At 49.3% G+C, this 21,052-nt stretch overlaps 1 protein-coding gene across 3 annotated transcripts in view; it reads left to right on the top strand.

Moving 5' to 3' along the window:
• IKZF3 (IKAROS family zinc finger 3) overlaps positions 1–21,052 on the top strand; it is a 631,603-nt gene that overhangs the window by 531,009 nt on the left and 79,542 nt on the right. For all 3 annotated transcript variants that reach the window (XM_029572756.1, XM_029572755.1, XM_029572757.1), the window contains one exon: positions 9,371–9,496. In XM_029572756.1, coding sequence (XP_029428616.1) covers positions 9,371–9,496 — 126 coding nt within the window. The remainder of the gene's footprint in view (positions 1–9,370; positions 9,497–21,052) is intronic.

Consider the following 21,052-nt stretch of genomic DNA (forward strand, 5'->3'; position numbering starts at 1 on the left):
TCTGGACTATCTCTGGCATCTGTCAGAATCAGGTCTGAAAACTTCCTCTATAAGAGTGCATGTCAGTGCGGTAGCCGCTTTCCACAACAGAGTAGGAGATGTCTCTATTTTGACACAGCCCTTAGTCACACGCTTCATGAGAGGTTTGTTCCACCTGAAACCTCCATTGCGCCCTCCGGCCCCCGCTTGGGATCTTAATGTGGTCTTAGGGCTGCTCATGAAACCTCCATTTGAGCCTCTCCACTCCTGGGATCTCTGCTATCTCACCTGGAAAGTCATTTTTCTTCTCGCTATCACATCTGCTCGCAGAGTTAGTGAGTTACAGGCATTAGTCACCTACCTGCCTTACACTAAAATTGTACATGATAGAGTGGTCCTCCATACACACCCTAAGTTTTTACCAAAGATAGTGTCGGAATTTCATCTTAATCAATCCATTGTCTTACATACTTTCTTTCCAAGGCCCCATTCAAACCAAGGAGAAAAGGCTCTACATTCCCTATATTGCAAATGTGCCCTAGCCTTTTATCTGGAGTGCACGTCAGCCCACAGGAAATCCACTCAATTATTTGTTTCTTTCGATAACATCAAATTGTGAAATCCAGTGGGAAAACAGACCCTTTCCTCCTGGTTGGCAGACTGTATCTCCTTTTGCTACCAGCAAGCAGGCATTCAGCTACAAGACTGTGTGAAAGCATACTCTGTTAGGGCCGTGGCAACCTCAGTGGCACACCTTCGTTCGCTGCCACTTATTGATATATGTAAAGCTGCGACCTGGAGCTCTCTCCATACCTTCGCAGCGAATTATTGTTTGGATAAGGCTGGCCGACAAGATTCCATTTTTGGCCAGTCTATCCTACGAAACTTACTCTCAACTTAACTACCCAACACCCTACCAGCGACCCGTTCAGGGTTTTCAGGATGCCCTCCTACCCAAATCCACCCCGTTGTGCCTGTTGCACGTCTTTGGGTGCATTTGGTGCATTGCTCGCGCATCCTCAGCTCGCTATTCACCCATATTGCTTGTCCTGTGAGAAAGCAGAATTGCTTACCTGTAACAGGTGTTCTCACAGGACAGCAGGATGTTAGTCCTCACGAACCTGCAGAGTTGGGTTCGCTTGCGATTTGTTATTTTATTTTTCGCACGTCCTTCTTGCTATGCACGAGACTGAAGGGGGGCCCCTGCTGGATGCAGGGTTAGTGCCATGCTGGGCATGCCCAGTAGGTGCCAGTCAAAGTTCTAGAAACTTTGACAAACGTGTTCCATGATTGGGCTCCATCCTGATGATGTCACCCCATATGTGAGGACTAACATCCTGCTGTCCTGTGTGAACACCTGTTACAGGTAAGCAACTCTGCTTTTTAATGAACTAATTGGATGTGTATATAAGATGGCCTTTGTCCTATAATATGTCCATGATTTGCTCTAAATATTCAGTTATGGGCTATCTTTGAATAACGTTTATATTACCATTGTTTTCATGAATATTAATGGTATGTCTATTACTTGCAATTTCTACTACTTGTAATGTACGTGATTTAAAGTATATTATGTATGTTTTTACTGTGAATCTCCTAGACCTATTTTGCGATAGGCGATCAACAAATTTTAATAAAATGAAATGAAATGAAAATCTTCAGGGTGAATACGAACCAGATTGTAGGCTCCTCGCAGGTCCAGTTTGGTAAAGATAGTTGCCCCTTGGAGGAGGTCGAATAACTTGTTGATCAAAGGCAAGGGGTACTTGTCCTTCCGAGTTATGGCATTCAAGGCACGGTAGTCTATGCGTGGTTGTAGTGACCCATCCTTCTTGGTGACGAAGAAAAAACCTGCGCCAGCAGGTGACGTGGAAGGACGAATAAATCCTTTAGCCAAGTTTTCAAGGATATAGTCCGACATAGCTCGGGTTTCTGGGACGGAAAGAGGGTAGGTCCTGCCCCTATGGGGTGTAGTACCCGGCAAGAGGTCAATGGGGCAGTCAAACTCACTGTGTGGCGGAAGGATGTCAGCCTTCTGTTCAGAGAAGACATCCTCAAAGTCAGCATAGGGTGCAGGAAGGCCCGAGAGAGTGACCGCCAGCAGGATCACAGAAGGTGGTTCCACTTTCCTGAGACAAGTGTGGTGGCAAGAGGGACTCCATTCAGCAAGTTGCAGGGTTCCCTGATCGAATCAGGGCGAGTGGCGTTGAAGCCACGGTAACCCTAGCACCACTGGGTGGATAGACTTATCCAGGATTAAGACGTCTACTTCCTCTTCATGCAGGGTTCCAATGAGGAGGTGAACAGGAACGGTAACTTGGGAGATACTTCCAGGTAGAGGGTCGCCGTGGATGGAGTCAATAAGTAGTGGTTTCTCGATGGTACGAGTAGGAATGCCCAGGAGTTGGGCCACATCCTTCACTAGGAAGTTCCCGCCGGCTCCTGAATCGACCAAAGCCAAAGTGGGAAAGGAACAGGAGTTCCAGGTCAAGGTAACTGGTAACATTAGCTGGGGGGCCAGAGAGGTAGTGCCCAAGTTCAGGACTCCTACTGAACTCAGGCCAGCAAGTGTTCTGGACGGACGGGACATGAAGACAGACGATGTCCTGCAGCTCCGCAGTTTAAGCACAGACCGGAATGCCTCCACCTAAGGCGCTCCTTGGGACTGAGGCGTCCACGTCCCAGCTGCATGGGCTCCTCGAGCTTAGTAGATGGCGAGGCTCCGCTAGCTGCAGGGCCCATGGCAGGTGGAGAACGAGAACATTCCGCAACGGGGCGTTGGGGTACCTAAGCTTCCCGGTGGCACTCCTGAAAGCGATGGTCTATGCGACCCGTGAGGTCAATGAGATCCTCGAGAGAGGAGGGTTATTCTCAGGCTGCAAGCTTGACCTTGAGCTTAGGCGGCAGTCCATCTAGATAAATGGCTCGGAGGCAATGCTCCTGCCGGCCCAACTCTGTTGCTAGAGTACAGAATTCTATAGTGTATTCGTTGAGTGCTCGATGACCTTGCCGCAGATGCAGGAGATTTGAACTGGCCGTAGCCTGCCTCCCTGGATCACGAAGGTCTGACGGAAGGTAGGCACAAAATGTGATAGTTCTTGGAGAAGAGAGTCCGCTCGCTCCCATAAGGGAGAAGCCCAAGCCAAAGCCTTGCCCTCTAGGCGTGAAAGGATGAAGGTCACCTTCATGAGGTCGTCCTTGAAGATGGAAGGTTGTAGAGCAAATTGCACATAACATTGGTTTATGAAGCCCCTGCAAAGGTCCCCGTTGAACCAGGGTGGAGCAGGCAGGGCAAGCAAAGCTCTGGTTGAGGTAGCCGGTGCCTGAGAGCTGAGTGCACCACGTAGTAGCCGCAGAGCCAGAGTGAGAGTCCAGATGGGCGTTGAGGCGTTCGATGGAGGTAGCCAACACCTTCAAGAACCACTGCTGTTCCTGGATCTTCAAAGCCAGACCCGGAATGGCCTGGAGAGCGGAAGGCTCCTCCGAGTCCATGGCCTTGGCAGCCTGTTGCAGAGGTGGACCAAGGTGGTGTTGGCAATACACGTGGGGGCTTCCCCACCATCGGGAGGGAAGGCCAAATGGGAAGTGGAGGCCAACTGGAGCTTTGCCAATACCAGCCCTCGTTCCCCACAGGTTGAGCCCTTGGGTATCAGGGCCGGCTGAGGTGGGCCTCCACGTGGTTCATCCTGGAGCAGGTGCCCAAGGCGGGGTGCCAGGAAGCAGCGGAGAGGCAGGATTCAAGGCCAAACTGACTGGGACAGAGGCAAGTCAGGCAGAGCTGAAGACTAGGCCGGGTTCCAAGGTCCAGACAGACTGAAGCAGAAGGCTCGGTTAAGAACAAGGTTAATTCCGAACTGTAAGTTAGGTAAAGCCTAAGACAGGACTACATCCAAGCAAGGATCAGGACAGGCGACTGATGACAAGGTCAGGTTCAAGCTGAAGTCAGGGCAGGCGGCTGGAGACAAGGTCTGGTTCAAGCTGGAGTCAAGATCAGGTTCAAGCTGAAGTCAGGGCAGGCGGCTGGAGACAAGGCCAGGTTCAAGCAGAGGTCAGGGCAGGCGGCTAGAAACAAGGTCAGATTCAAGCGAGGGTCAAAGCCAGGGAGATTCGTCCGAAGGGTAGAAGGAGCAGTAAGCTGGAACAGGTTCTGGAGCGAGGAACAGTAACTGGAACGCTGGAACAGGTACAGGAACACTGAAACAAGGAACAGGTACAGGAACGCTGGAACAAACAGTAACAAAGCACACGACAGGAAGCATGGAGTCCTGTTGCCAAGGCGAAGTCTAAGTGGCCTTATATACGGAGGCTGAGTGATGTCATCATCCAGGGCCGCAGGAGGCTTTCCCGCCGCGGTCCTTTTAAAGCCAGGGAAGACACGCGCACGCATGCCTAATGTGAACAGGCTGGAAACTAAGAGATGGTGGCGTCTTCCCGCGACACACATGGGGAGACCCGGCGGGGACCACAGGAACACCAGAGGGGCCTGGGAGCACAGGCGGAGCACGAGCGCATAGACGGCTGCCCACCACTGCCATGGAAGACGGGCCAGGTCTGGGACCCGGGCATTGGGGGTGAGTGAAGTCGGCTGCAGGCCTGCCAAGGCCGGGAAATGCAATAATACTTGACCTAGTGCTCACAAATGGGGATAATGTCTCTAATGTCCAGACAGGTGCCCACTTGAACACAAGTGATCATCAGACAGTATGGTTTAATATTGTGAAAAAAATACAGAGAAGTTACACGAAGACCCGAGTTTTGAGTTTTCACAAATACGGACTTTGACAAAATGGGGATGTACCTGGAGGAAGAACTAGAAGACTGGGAGAAAATGGGCTAGCTGGGACAACAGTGGACTAAATTAAAAGGAGCTTTTACTAAAGTAACAAATCTATATGTTAAAAAATTAAACAAAAGTACAAAGAAAAAGAAACCGATTTGTTCTCAAAGGATGTGGCTGCAAAAATTAAGGCAAAAAGATCAGAGTTCAGGAAGTATAAAAGATCCCAAAAAGAGGAGCACAGGGAACAATACCTGGTGAAACTGAGGGACACAAAGAAAGAAATCAGAAAAGCAAAAGGTCAAGTGGAAGAAAGGATTGCCAAAGAGATAAAAAGAGATAAAACATTTTTCAGATATATAAGAGAAAGAAGAAAAACCTGACGTGGTATAATGAAATTTAATTTTTAAGTTTTATATACTCAAAAGGTTTTCTTTATTTTGATATTTCATTATTCGAGTCATTGCTCAGTGTTTTGTTATGAGATTTTAAAAAAAGAATATACTTGCATATATACTATTTTACACTCATGTTTGCATGTGAAATTTTTGGAAATTCATCTTTGTGTGTAAGTCCAAACCCTTCCCTATCTCCAGCCCCAGGAATGCCTCCACTCAATCCGAGTAAACTTTCATGTAAACTGGCAGTACACGTGTAAGTTTACTCACATATCAGGTGGGCAATTCTGTAAAAGGCCTGTGAAATTGAATATCCTGGCTAAGTTAGTTAGATAAGTTTATCCGGCTAACTTTCCTAGCCGGATAACTTTTGAATATCTAATTCTAGCTACTAGAACAACATAAAATCATAAAACTACAACAGCTTCAGATAGGCTCCAAATGACTGTTTTTATGTACCCCGTTCCAAACTATGGGGGCAGGATATAAATAAATAAATGTTCTCACAAGTGGAAACATTTCCTTTGGAAGGAACAGGTCAGGATGCTGTAAAAAGTCGTAAAAATGAAATGGGCGATATTGAACCGCGTTGGAGCGCAGCTAATTAACTGAATAAACTTATCCAGCTAATTCAATTCATATATTCAGCAGCAGAGCCACACCACTGAATATATCCGGCTATCTTAAATTTATCTGGTTAACTATGGCCCAACCAGACTTAGCCAGATAAGTTAGCTCCTCTCTGGGATGTCCTCGCCCCACCTGCCACTTAGCAGGATAACTATTTAGCCAGATATCTATCTGGCTAAGTGGCAGCTGCTCAGTGGGGTCAGATATTCAACTGCTCCTACTTAGCTAGATAAGTCCTAACTCACAGCTCGATCCAGTATCGTCCGCTCGAGGATTGCCCGTCTGTAACGTGCTCGTAGCGCACAATTCGGGCGCGCAAGGCAGTTCGGCGATACAGTGTCCAGTTTCACGCGTCCGTATCGCTTCTGAAAACAGACGCATAACCCTTTCCGCACCCGGCATGTAAATGAACGAAAAAGCTGTATAATGAAGGAATTAGCTATTCCCCTGCGATACTGTAACGGGCGCTGATATTATCTCCTCCGTAACCCGCTGTTCTGCCGCGGCCTTAACCTGCTAGTTTACCGCCTCCCCCTAGTAGGAGTTAGTGTAGTGTAGTGTAGGGTAAAAACATTGCTTACCCGCCCTGGTCCCGTCCGGTCTCCTGCAGCCCCGTCCGGACCGGACGGGGCTGCAGGAGACCGGACGGGACCAGGGCAAAAAAAAACAAACGAAAAAGTAGCAAGGCTCGGGCCTGCTATGGTAAGTGTAAAAAGTGTAAAAAACAAAAAACCTGTGTGTTATATAAAAAAATAAAACAATTTTAAATACCTGTCGGAGGGCCGTGGGTCCAGGCGGCCGGTGGGCGGCGGGCAGCCATCAGCGGCATCCGGTAGTCCCTTCTCCCTTCCTCCCTCCCTCCCCTGCCTGGATGAGCGCCAAAATCGCACGGGCGGGTCGGCAGCGGGGGGGGGGGGGGGGGCGGCAGCAGGATCCGGGAGCGGCGGGTAGGCAGCAGCGGGGTCCGGGGCAGCGGCAGCGGGGGGGGGGGGCGGCAGCAGGATCCGGGAGCGGCGGGTAGGCAGCAGCGGGGTCCGGGGGTGGCAGCGAGATCCGGGGAGCCAGCAGCGGCAGCATGTTCGATCGCGCAGGCAGGTAGGTGGCAAAGTAAAGATGGCCGCCTGCACGGGAAAATCGTGCAATTGGCCGCTGAAGACGTGACGTCACGACGTTTGGCGTCACGGGGTGTGACATCACGTCTTCAGCGGCCAATTGCACGATTTTCCCGTGCTGGTGGCCATCTTTACTTTGCCACCTACCTGCCTGCGCGATCGAACATGCTGCCGCTGCTGGCTCCCCGGATCTCGCTGCCACCCCCGGACCCCGCTGCTGCCTACCCGCCGCTCCCGGATCCTGCTGCCGCCCCCCTGCTGCTGCCCCCCCCCCCCCCCCGCTGCCGCTGCCCCTGCCCCCCCGGACCCCGCTGCTGCCTACCCGCCGCTCCCGGATCCTGCTGCCGCCCCCCCCCCCCCCCCCCCCGCTGCCGACCCGCCCGTGCGATTTTGGCGCTCATCCAGGCAGGGAGGGAGGGAGGAAGGGAGAAGGGACTACCGGATGCCGCTGATGGCTGCCCGCCGCCCACCGGCCGCCTGGACCCACGGCCCTCCGACAGGTATTTAAAATTGTTTTATTTTTTTATATAACACACAGGTTTTTTGTTTTTTAAACTTTTTTACACTTCCTGGTGCCTGTCATTTCAAATGTCATTTGAAATGACAGGTACCAGCGCACCCAGGTTACTGTATAGGCGCTGTTACAGCGCCTATACAGTAAAATGGGTTGCGCGGGCATAACCCTTCCCTAACGCTTCACAGCCGCGGCATGCATTTGCATGCGATTAGAGGAGAGTATCGGGGAGTTAGTGAAGAGAACTGTGCGTGCGGGGAGGAAGGGTGCGCCTGACACTACCTCACTGTTTTTACCGCGGCCTTACTGGATCGAGCCGTTATCTAGCTAAGTATGCATAGCCAGCATAGCTCTCTGCTTCAACGGCAGGGGAGAAAGTCTGTTGCTTCACTTTCAACGCATAGCTCTCTGCTTCAGTGGCAGGGGAGAAAGTCTGATACTTCACTTTCAATACATAGCCAGCATAGCTCTCTGCTTCAACGGCAGGGGAGAAAGTCTGTTACGTCACCTTCAACTCATAGCCAACATAGCTTTCTGCTTCAACGGCAGGGGAGAAAGTCTATTACGTCACCTTCAACGCATAGCCAACATAGCTCTCTGCTTCAACGGCAGGAGAGAAAGTCTGTTACTTCACTTTCAAAGCATAGCCAGCATAGCTCTCTGCTTCAATGGCAGGGGGAAAAGTCTGTTACTTCACTTTCAAGGCATAGCCAGCATAGCTCTCTGCTTCAATGGCAGGGGAGAAAGTCTGTTACTTCACTTTCAACGCATAGCCAGCATATCTCTCTGCTTCAACGGCAGGGGAGAAAGTCTGAAATTTCACTTTCAACACATATCCAGCATAGCTCTCTGCTTCAACGGAAGGGGAGAAAGTCTGATACTTCACTTTCAACGCATAGCTCTCTGCTTCAACGGCAGGGGAGAAAGTCTGTTACTTCACTTTCAACGCATAGCCAGCATAGCTCTCTGCTTCAATGGCAGGGGAGAAAGTCTGTTACTTCACTTTCAACGCATAGCCAGCATAGCTCTCTGCTTCAATGGCAGGGGAGAAAGTCTGATACTTCACTTTCAACGCATAGCTCTCTGCTTCAACGGCAGGGGAGAAAGTCTGTTACTTCACTTTCAACGCATAGCCAGCATAGCTCTCTGCTTCAACGGCAGGGGCAATGTAGAAAAGAGTATCTATATATATAGGCAACAACCAACAAGGTCTAAATTACATAGTCGAGTAAACAAAAGCATGGGTGTAGCTTGCTTATTGAGGCGGTTACTACCCCTAACTAAGCTACATATTCAATTAGATGCAGTTCCAACACTGCTCTCTACATTAATGGTGGGGTGGAAGGGAAATAAAACTAAAAGGTACTAAGAGCCAAGCGTAACAAGTAAGAGGGAAAAAAAAGTGCATAGCTTGCTGGGAAGACTGGATGGGACGTTTGGTCTTCTTCTGCCGTCATTTCTATGTTTCTATTATCCAGCTAAGTAGTACTGAATAATGCCCTCAACATGTTCTTATAACAGGGATTACTCCCATGGGAAGGGTCAAACCAGGCTGTGGAAAGATGTTGCTGTAAGGGGAATGTTATAATGAGAATTACTCTCATTGGAAGGGACACATCAGTCTGTGGAATAATGTTCTTAAAGCAGTACCAACTCAGTTGATTTGAAAGTCAGAGTATACATTTTGGTCTTGAGCTCTATTCTGTAACTAACCACATCCCTGCAGTTTTTTTCATACACTTCCTCTTGCTAATAAAGATACTGGTTTAGAATGGGTTATGTTCATGCAACCAGAAGTGCCCCAGACAGCACTGGCAAGAAGCAAAATATACTGAACCGTGTTCCTCAGCACTCACTGCAAACCATTTCCTTCTCAGCTCCGGCAACTCAAGGGGTTTGTTCATCTTTTTATTCACATTTTCTTCTTTAACTTTCCTTTTCTGCCTTTGCTAAATTTCAGCAGCAGCAATAAGCGAGAGAACAAGACACATCAAAGCCGAGATGGGAACTGAGAGAGCTCTGGTCCTGGACAGGCTCGCCAGCAACGTAGCAAAGCGAAAGAGCTCCATGCCTCAGAAGTTTATTGGTAAGAGCTCAAGTGTTACGCTTTGCAGATGTGCTGGGGTAGATAAGGGAGAGATGCAGCAACCACAACACTACTTAGCATCAGGCCTTACCTGATCCATGATAGACTCAGAGAAGGTAAATTCTGTTTTTGTAGTCTTTGTTAGTGCTTGCTGTTTCTTTCCTTGATCAACAGATCTGTTTACATGTGTTTCAGAGACCTTTAGTAACTGTGTAATTTAGTAAAGGCCTGGATGATATCTGACTGCATGCCCTGTGTGTATTTTGTGTGGTATGTTAAAGAGATGGGATTGTCTTTCTTACATTTTCAACTCTCTGGATGTGGGAAATTTTAAAGTTGTTCTTAATTAAAGAATGGAACTTGCAACCTCTTTTCCAAGGTAAGTAACCTGCTGTGGCTTCAGAGGAGATTATCAGCAAAAGATAGGAAGAGTGCCTCTCTCCCCACCCCCACCCGCTTTGTTTTAATGAACAAGGTTAAGGGTTATGTCTACAGTATTCAAGCAGAAAACAGTATAGTTCTGATTGGCGGGCGATGTGTTAATTTGTATGTGAACGAAGAGTTTATACAAAATTCAATGTGAATATGGTATTCACTACACTCTGATTTAGTTGGATGCCAGAATTTCCATAGATTGTGTCAAAACTTTTCTCCCATCTCAAATATGGATTGGGTAGGAGGGAGGGGGAAAGGAGTAGGTAATCTTTTTTTTCCTTGAGAGAAAATAATTATTTAAGCTGTTACCAGACTTCAGTCTCTTTATAAAATTAAATATATATATATTTTTTTACTCTTTTTAAAACCAAAATATATCTGTTAAAACTTTTTTCTCTATTTAATGAAGTAACAGTAGTTTATTTGAATGATTTTTTATTATCATGCTAAGGGTAAATATATCTATATATCTAGATCTAAATACAGATATAGAAGAACCTCATTTGTCAAACAAAAGTGGGTGGAAACCCAAAATCACTAATGTACTTAAGTAACAATAATAGTGATTGGAAAAAAGGTCTATCCACAATAACAGAAGATAACAACTTATTGAATCATATTCACAGTTCCCCAACACAGACTGTGTTTCGTTTGACAGCATCAGGAGGAACCAGATCAAACGAAATGTCCGTGTCGAGGGACCAAGAATATGATTCAATAAGATGTTTTCTCACAGGACAAGCAGGATGGTAGTCCTCACATATGGGTGACATCATCAGGATGGAGCCCAATCAAGGAACACTTTTGTCAAAGTTTCTAGAACTTTGACTGGCACCTACTGGGCATGCCCAGCAATGCACTGACCCTGCATCCAGCAGGGGTCCCCCTTCAGTCTTCTTTTTTCCACACAGCAGTAGCCACGCGAGTTAAGGAGCTCTCTTGAGATTCCTGACAGGAATTTTCCTCACGGAACTTTTCACAAATTTCAAAAAAATTCTACCCCATAGGGGTCCCCCTATCGATATCCATACTCTGCGGTCGAAAGGTAAGGTTTTACCCTTTGCGGTCGATTCCCGTCGAGTTATCCCTTCGGGGCCTACTGGCCATCGACCACACCACGGCTACATTTTTTGACGGAGTCATGGCGTCGGGTTTCGTCGGTGCCCCGACGGTACTCGAACAATGTCCATAACTGACCCGCATGGGGTCTGTGTTAAGTGTTTGGAGTCCAACCACGACGTCCTAACTTGCACCAAATGTGCCCAAATGACACCGAAGGGCCAAAAAGCTCGTTTAGGGAAAATGGACTTTCTCTTTCAGTAGAAAACCCTGACCCCATCGATAGCTTCAACTTCATCCGAGCCGGTGCCATCGACTTCTCGCCAGCACCGGGACACCGCTGCTGCCCGACCGGTGTCGACGATTCCAAAGGTGTCGATTTCCTCCTTGCCTCCTCAAGAAAAGGACCGAGGAGATCATCGAGAAAGACATTGACACCATCATCGCAAGGCTCAGTCCGCTGATCCAGGCAAGCCCTCGGCATCGGCGTCGACAGAGCCACCGGCAAAGAAGCCCCATCCAGAAAAGGGCCCATCCCCTTCTGTGACCGGGTCATCGAAGCGTTCCCCACCTTCAGTGGTGCTGGGATCCGCGATTCCACCTTCACCAGTGGACCCTCCAGCTACGCCAGTGCTGCCTCCTTCTCCGGAGCCGGGTTTGCACGCCCCAGGCTTCCGCGAGGAATTGGATCGAATGATCCAAGACGCCATCAGTAAAGCACTTCACGGCTTCCAACCTCCATTGACACTGGTACCGGTCCCGAGCCGGTCACCGATCCGATTCCCGTAGCGCTCGCACCGCTTGCGTTGATCAGTGCCTTCCACACCGATTCCATTATCTTCAGAGGATGAGGAAACACTGATAACTATTCCACCGTCTGGAATTTTACCACCAACTCGTCCATTGATGTCACCGGCCCCTTCGGTGCCTCCATCGATGCCATCTGTGCCACCTCCGGTGCCACCGATGCCTAGACCTGGTCCTTCAGGATTAGCACCATTTCTCCCTGCTGGAGACCCACTAGGTGCTGGAGATCAGCCCTATCATCCATGGACTGATGATTCATCCCAAGATACAGATGATCTACCATCAGAGCCCTCTGCCCCAGATGAAAGACAACGTTCTCCACCAGAAGAATTGTCTTTTATTAATTTCATCAAGGAAATATCTGAAGCCATTCTTTTTCAACTTCAGACAGAAGAGGACTCTAGGCACAAAATGTTGGAAGTACTCCAATTTCTAGATGCTCCTAAGGAAATCATGTCTTTGTAAACCGTTGTGATGGCGAAACCGAACAACGGAATATAAAACTCAATGAATAAATAAATAAATGTCTATACCTATTCATGAAATCCTGCTTGATCTCTTGAAGAGAAACTGGGAACACCCAGGTTCGGTTCCACCTGTCAACCGCAAGACAGATGCCACCTATCTTGTGCAGTCAGCTCCTGGATTTCAAAAGTCACAGTTGGATCATCACTCTGTTGTTGTTGAATCAGCCCAGAAGAAGGCACGACGTTCAAAACCTCATTCCTCCATACCTCCAGGGAAGGAACAAAAATCATATCTCGCTTTGCCTCTTATAAGTTATACATGACACAGTATAACAGAGACCTTTTTAAGAGGATCCAGGATTTCTCTGAGTCTTTATTAGAACAGCTCCAGGCTCAACTTCATACTCTGGTTCAAAAAGATTTGGATGCTGGAAAGCACGAAGTCCGCGCTGCGTATGATATCTTTGACACTGCCTCTAGAGTGTCTGCAGCGGGGATTAGTGCAAGAAGATGGGCCTGGCTCAAATCCTCTGACTTAAGACCAGAGGTCCAGGACAGGTTAGCGGAACTACCCTGTGTGGGTGATAATCTCTTAGGGGAAAAGATCAGAAAGACCGTGGTGCAGTTGAAAGACCACCATGAAACGCTGTGCCAGCTTTCTTCTGTGCCGTCTGAGTTTCCTTCCACCCCTAAGAGAATTTTCAGGTGTGACTCTAAGTGGCCGGCCTATAAGCCAAAGAAATTTTATCCTATGGCTTCTAGAGGACGCCCTTCCAGGCCTTACCAAAAAGGTCAATCCAGGCAGACTTGGCCTCAAAATCTCAGCCAGCTTCTCAGCCTGGACCAGCGCCAGGGTTTTGACTCCTTCCTAGAGAGTGTAAGCCAACCTCCTCTTCCATCCATACCGATTGGCAGTCGGCTCTGCCACTTCAACAGCGTTTGGCATACAGTCACCACAGACCAGTGGGTACAGGCAGTAGTCACTCAGGGTTACCACCTAAATTTCCTGACTGTTCCAGCGGACTCTCCACCTCAGTTGACATGGGGGATGTCCGACCACTCTCCCTTGCTCCAACAGGAGGTCTTATCCCTCCTCAAATCCCGAGCATTAGAACCAGTGCCCCTCTCCCAGCAGGGACAAGGGTTTTATTCCCGGTATTTTCTAATACCAAAAAGGTCAGGTGGCGTACTCCCGATACTGGACCTCCGCGCCCTAAACAAATTCTTGCAGAGAAAGTACCTGCGATTCCTGGTCGGCCCTCGTCACTTCCAGTATCGTGTACTACCATTCGGCCTAGCGTCTGTTCCACGAGTATTCACCAAGTCGCAGCCTTCCTCAGGAATCAGGGTGTGCATGTCTACCCTTATCTCGACGACTGATTGATAAGGGCTCCGACTCAGCAGGGCGCACTAGACTCCCTGCATCTCATTATCCACTCCCTGATCTCCTTAGGGTTTCTAATCAACTATCCTAAATCCAAGATAGTTGCATCCCAAACCCTATCCTTTATAGGGACCGACCTAAACACTATACAGGCAAAAGCCTTCCTCCCCCAGGATCGCGCTTTCACCATAGCATCTCTGGTGCAACACCTACAGACTCGAGTATCTTCAACTGTTCGTCACTTCCTCATACTGCTGGGTCACATGGTGCCCTCGGTGCATATCACTCCGATGGCTCGCCTAGCCATGAGAGTGATGCAGTGGAACTTAAAATACCAGTGGATTCAAGCTTGTCAGCCAATGTCCAGCATTATCCAGGTTACCAAACAGCTCTGACTGTCACTAGCCTGGTGGATGCACCACTCCAATCTCATTCAAGGCCTTCCATTTCAGGCTCCAGAACCTCAAATTACCTTGACAACAGACGCATCCAACCTCGGGTGGGGTGCACATGTAGGCAACCTGCAGACTTAGGGAACCTGTCTCCAGAGGAAGCCAAACACCAGATAAATTTCCTGGAGCTATGGACGATCAGATATGCCCTCAAGGCGTTTCAGGATTGCCTGTCAAACAAGGCCATCCTGATTCAAACCGACAATCAGGTTGCAATGTGGTACATCAACAAGCAAGGGGGAACAGGCTCCTACCTCCTGTGTTAGGAAGCTGCACAGATAGGAGCTTGGCCTCTTTCCCGCTCAATGTGCCTCAAAGCAACCTACTTGCCGGGAGTGGACAATCTTTTGGCTGAGTCACACTTTCCATCCGCACGAGTGGTCTCTCAACCCCACGATACCGGACACAATATTCCAACACTGGGGTTACCCTCGCTTAGACCTCTTTGCGTCGGTCCACAACCTCAAAGTAGACAACTTCTGCTCTCTCATTTACAGTCACTACTCAAAACCAAGAGATGCCTTCGCCCTCTCCTGGGCCAGCGGTCTCTTTTATATGTACCCTCCACTTCCTCTCATTTCAAAGACTCTCGTGAAGCTCCAGCAGGACAAGGGATTAATGATCCTGATAGCTCCCCACTGGCCACGCCAGGTGTGGTTTTCAGGACCTATCAGTACGCCGGCACATTCCTCTGGGAAAGAATCCAATTCTAATAACTCAGAACGAAGGGTATCTGCGTCACCCCAACCTCCAGGCTCTGTCTCTGACGGCCTGGATGTTGAAAGGTTAATACTCCAACCTCTTAACTTTTCAGAGTCGGTATCTCGAGTCCTGGTGGCTTCATGAAAGCCTTCAACGTGAAGGTCTTATCGCTCTAAATGGAAGAGGTTCACGGTCTGGTGCACCTCCATGTCCATAGACCCCTTCACTTGTTCTACTGCAAGGTTTCTGGACTATCTCTGGCACCTGTCAGAGTTAGGCCTAAAAACTTCCTCTATCAGAGTGCATGTGTCTGCATTCCATAAGGGTATAGGTAATGTTTCCATTTCCACGCAACCCTTAGTATCACGTTTCATGAGAAGCTTGCTCCATTTAAAACCTCCACTGTGCTCTCCTGCCCCTGCTTGGGACCTTAATGTAGTTTTGGGACGGCTCATGAAACCTCCGTTTGAGCCTCTCCACTCCTGTGATCTCCACTATCTCACCTGGAAGGTAGTTTTTCTTCTTGCAATCACATCCGCTCGCAGAGTTAGTGAATTACAGGCATTAGTTTCCTACCCGCCTTACACTAAAATTCTGCATGACAGGGTAGTGCTCCACACCCACCCTAAATCTTTGCCAAAGGTAGTGTCGGTATTTCATATTAACCAATCTATTATCCTATCTACCTTTTTTCCCAGGCCCCATTTGAACCCAGGAGAACAGGCACTGCATTCTTTGGGCTGCAAACGTGCTCTAGCTTTCTATCTGGACTGCACATCGGCCCACAGGAAATCCACTCAATTGTTTGTTTCTTTTGATACCATCAAATGTGTTTCTTTTTGCTACCAGCAAGCAGGCATTACGCTACAAGACCATGTAAAAGCACACTCAATCAAGGCCATGGCGACATCAGTAGTGCACCTCTGTTCGGTACTGCTTGCTGATATTTGTAAGGCTGCTACCTGGAGTTCTCTCCATACTTTTGCAGCCCATTATTGCTTAGATAAGGCTGGCACACAGGATTCCATCTTTGGCCAGTCCATTCTGCGCAACTTGTTTTCAGTTTAACTTCCCAACATCCTTCCACCGACCTGTTCAGGGTTCAGGATGCCGATCTAACCAAATTTCCACCCCTGTTGTTGTGCCAGTTGCACATCTTTGGGTGCATTTGGTGCTTTGCTCCGGCATCTTCAGCTCAGTACTCACCCATATGTGAGGAGTACCATCCTGCTTGTCCTGTGAGAAAGCAGATTTGCTTACCTGTAACAGGTGTTCTCACAGGACAGCAGGATGTTAGTCCTCACGAAACCCGTCCGCCACCCCGCAGAGTTGGGTTCGTTTACGTTTTCTTATTTTATTTTTCGCACGTACATTTTACTATAAGACGAGACTGAAGGGGGACCCCTGCTGGATGCAGGGTCAGTGAATTGCTGGGCATGCCCAGTAGGTGCAAGTCAAAGTTCTAGAAACTTTGACAAAAGTGTTCCATGATTGGGTTCCATCCTGATGATGTCACCCATATGTGAGGACTAACATCCTGCTGTCCTGTGAGAACAGCTGTTACAGGTAAGCAACTCTGCTATCTTCTGTTATTGTGGACCTTGACCCCTTTCCCAATCATATACCTCATTTGTAACATAGTTTTTTTTCCCACAGTTGAGGAAAAAAATAATCAGAAGCCAGAGATCACTTTCAGCGCCTTAACTCAGTTTAGACACCAAAAACTGGTCAAATAAATGCCACCTTATTTTTCCCCAACTTGAACTTAGGGGCGGATTTTAAGAGCCCTGCTCGCCTAAATCCGCCCAAAACCGGGCGGATTTAGGCGAGCAGGGCCCTGCGCGCCGGGAAGCCTATTTTACATAGGCCTACCGGCGCGCGCAGAGCCCCGGGACTCGCGTAAGTCCCGGGGTACTCCGAGGGGGGCGTGTCGGGGGCGGTCCCGGTCGTCGCGGCGTTTTCGGGGCGTGTCGGCAGCGTTTTGGGGGCGGGTACGGGGGCGTGGCTACGGCCCGGGGCGGTCCGGGGGCGTGGCCGCGCCCTCCGTACCCGCCCCCAGGTCGCGTCCCGGCACGCAGGAGGCCCGCTGGCGCGCGGGGATTTACGCCTCCCTCCGGGAGGCGTAAATCCCCCAACAAAGGTAAGGGGGGGGTGTAGACAGGGCCGGGCGGGTGGGTTAGGTAGAGGAAGGGAGGGGAAGGTGAGGGGAGGGCGTTAGAGGATTCCCTCCGAGGCCGCTCCGATTTCGGAGCGGCCTTGGAGGGAATGGGGGTAGGCTGCGCGGCTCGGCGCGCGCCAGCTACACAAAATCCATAGCCTTGCGCGCGCCGATCCAGGTTTTTAGCAGATACGCGCGGCTCCGCGCGTATCTACTAAATCCAGCGTACTTTTGTTTGCGCCTGGAGCGCAAACAAAAGTAGGCTATTCGCGCTCCTTTTAAAATCCGCCCCTAAGTGAATAGTGTAAAAATATGGCAGATTTAAGGTGCAATAAGTTTTGGCCATAAGATGCCATCTTGGACCAAACTTGTCAAGGGGCAAGGGCCGCTGCATGTTCAAGCCTGGGGATATTTATATATGGCTACCCTCTAAAGCAGTGGTTCTCAATAGGTGTGTCGGGACATACTAGTGTTTCACGAAGTCCTGGGAGGTGTGTCGCAGAGCCAGCAGAAGAGTGATCTTTCCTAATCAGTCTGGGCAAGTGTTGGCTGACTTCTCTTTTATTGTGTATGACAGGAAGCTGCTCTTGCATCCTTCTCCTCTTCCTGGCCAGTGGGAGATTGTTCCTTTCTCCTTATTCCAGATCAAAGCACAATATCACCAACTCCTGTTCATATAGACCCGGCAGGACACTAACTTTTATCTTCCTCTGCCTGGTCTGGCAGTGAGGCTGCTGATGCTCTCTTCACCCCATGGGGCCTGGATGTGAAAACAGAAGCATGAGGGAGGGAGTTGCGTGCTCTGTAGATCCACTGCTGCTGCATCCTCATCTTCCTCTCCTCAGTGCTTCTTTCTCTCAGCTGCTGTTGGTAAAGTGGGAGGGAGACTCTGGATTGGACCGAAGGCTTATGCTGGCTGGGAGCCAGCTGGACAGGAAGGCCTTGGGAGAAAGGGAGTCAGGAGTCTGCTGAGTAGGAAAGGGTGGGGGAAGAAGGTTGGGGTTGCTGTGTAGGGAGAGGTGGAGGAAGGAGGGGCTGGGGGTCTGCTGGGCAGGGAGGATATAGAAGTAGAGAGAGAGCTGGAGGTGTGGGGCCTGCTGGGTTGGGGTAGAGGGGAGATCGGGATGCTGAGCAGGAACGGATAGGAAAGAAATGGTCAGAGGTATGCTGGGTAGGGAAGTGGAGAGTGAAGGGCAGAGAGAGTTGAGCAGGGGAGAGAGGGAGCATGGGGTGGGAGGTGTCGGAATTGTTGGACAGGGATATGAGTATGTGAAGGGATGATTGAGTAGTTGGAAAAGTGAGGGGTGATGAGGGCATAGAGGGGAGAGTGACGGGGTACAAGGGCCATACTTGTCAGTTTTGAGAATAAGCATTTCTTCTATCTTGAACTTTCTTAGTGTAGAAGGAAACTTATTTCTTTTTCTAATTCTCTAATTTCTAATTCTAGTAACCACCGCATCAGCAAATTACTCCATGCACTCTTTTCTTCATTTCCATCCTTAAGCTTTTAGGGATCCACAATATTTATCCCAAGCCCTTTTGAATTTTTTTCACTCTTTTGGTTTTCACCACCACCTCTGGAAGGGCATTCCAGGCATCCACCGCCTTCTCTGTGAAGAAATATTTTCTGATGTTGGTTCTAAGACATTCTCCCTAGAGTTTCATTTCATGACCCTAGTTCTACTGATTTTTTTCCAGCAGAAAAGGTTTGAAATGTTTACATTATTAAAACCTTTCAGGTATCTGAAAGTCTGTATCATATTTTCTCACAGGACAAGCAGGATGGTAGTCCTCACATATGGGTGACATCACAGGATGGAGCCCAATCACGGAACACTTTTGTCAAAGTTTCCAAAACTTTGACTGACCCCTACTGGGCATGCCCAGCATGGCACTAACTCCGCAGCCATTAGGGGTCCCCCTTCAGTCTTCTTTTTTCCACACGGTAAAGGAACTCTGCAGAGATTCCTGACAGGAATTTTCCTCACGGAATTGCTAAAAGTTAATTTGCCCCATAGGACTCCCTCCTTTAACTTTTTCAGACCACGGTACTCCGGTAAGTTTTTACCCGTTTTCCATCGATTACCGTCGAGTTTGGCCCTCGCGGCCTACTGGCCGTCGACCGTACCACGGCTCGATTTTTTCCGTGGCCATGGCATCGGGGTTCCGTCGGTGCCCAGACTGTAATCGCACCATGTCCATCACAGACCCCCATAAAGTCTGTGTTATGTGTCTAGGACGCGAGCACGATGTCTTGACCTGCACCAAATGTGCCCTGATGACACCAAAAGGTCGCAAGGCCAGAATAGAGAAGATGGAACTTCTCTTCCGTGCTCAAACCCCAACTCCGTCCATTGCATCAACGTCGTCAGAACCGGCACCGTCAACTTCGCGCCAGCATCGACCAGTGACCGTCTGGCATCGACGACATCTCGGCCTTCGACACCCTCTACTCTCCCTCAGGACCGAGGGGATCGTAGAGACAAACATCGCCATCGACACCGTAAGTCTCAGACCATCGAGGGAGCGAAATCATTGAGCTCGCCATCTTCTGAGCCGCCGTCGAAGAAACCCTGTCCAGAAAAGGCACTGACCTTTTTGACGACCAGGTCACCGAGGCAACCCTCACCCGACAGGGGATTGGGAGCCTCGACTCCGCCTTTAACGGTGGTCCCTCCGGCTATGCCTCTGCCTCCTTCTGTTCCGGAGCCGAGGTCTCCGAGAAGAACTGGACCGGATGGTTCAGAAGGCCATTAACAAGGCGATGCAACGACTCCAGGTTCCTCCGACACCGGTACCAATTGTGGAACCATCCACTGACCCGATTCCAGCAGCATTGGCACTGCTGCTCTCCAGGATGGAAGCGCTCATTGCCGCTTTTCCACTGATGGACCCCGGGTCTCCGAAGGCTCCGATGCCCTCCCCACTTACATTGTCATCGGGAGGAGAAAAACTCCATTGGGAGTTCTGCCTCAGCCATCGATGCCGATACGTCCCTCACCATCAGTCCAACCATCGGTGCCGATACATCCGTCAGCGCCACCGAGCCATTCATCAATGCCCTCGATGCCTGCGCCGGTGCCTTCGATGCCTTCATCGGTGCCTCCGATAATTCCTCCGATTCCTTCGGAGCCTAGACCAGGACCTTCAGGTATCCAACCACCCCGTCCCCCTCTAGTTTCTAGAGGGACAGGTGCTGATCCCTACGACACCTGGACTGATGATTCCTCCCCAGACACCGATGATTTGCCTTCACCACCTTCAACCACTGAAAGTAGGAAGCGTTCTCCTCCAGAGGACCTCTCCTTTATAAATTTTGTGAAGGAAATGTCTGAATTGGTTCCCTTCCAATTGCAGACTGAACAGGATGACAGACACCAGATGATGGAGTTGCTCCAATTCTTGGATGTTCCCAAGGAAATAACCTCCATCCCTATCCACCAGGTTCTTCTGCATCTCCTCAAGAAGAACTGGGAACATCCTGGTTCCATTGCTCCAGTGCACAACCTATTTGGTGCAGTCAGCTCCAGGCTTTCAGAAAACTCAATTGGATCACCAATCTGTAGTTGTTGAATCTGCACAAAAAAGAGCAAAAAGTTCAAAGCCTCACACTTCTTTTCCTCCTGGTAAGGAACAGAAGTTTCTTGATGCCATTGGCCGCCGAGTATTCCAAGGCTCAATGCTCATCTCCCGGAATGCAGCTTATCAGCACTATATGACCCAATATAATAGGGTCATTTTTTAAGCAGATACAAGATTTGACAGATATCCTGCCTCAACAATTCCAAGATCAGCTTCAAACCATAGTAAATAAGGGTTTTGAAGCAGGCAAGCATGAGATCAGGTCATCCTATGATATCTTTGATACTGCTACCAGAGTATCTGCAACAGCTATTTCGGCAAGGAGATAGGCCTAGCTCAAGTCTTCCGACCTTTGCCTTGAGGTACAAGACCGGTTATCTGACCTATCCTGTGTAGGAGATAACCTATTTGGAGAACAAATTCAACGGACAGTGGCGGAACCTAAGGACCATCATGAGACTCTCAGACAGCTCTCTCTGATGCCTTCTGACTACTCTTCAAAACAGCCCT

The sequence above is a fragment of the Rhinatrema bivittatum genome, chromosome 12, assembly GCF_901001135.1.
Source record: "Rhinatrema bivittatum chromosome 12, aRhiBiv1.1, whole genome shotgun sequence".
Taxonomy (NCBI): Eukaryota; Metazoa; Chordata; class Amphibia; order Gymnophiona; family Rhinatrematidae; genus Rhinatrema; species Rhinatrema bivittatum.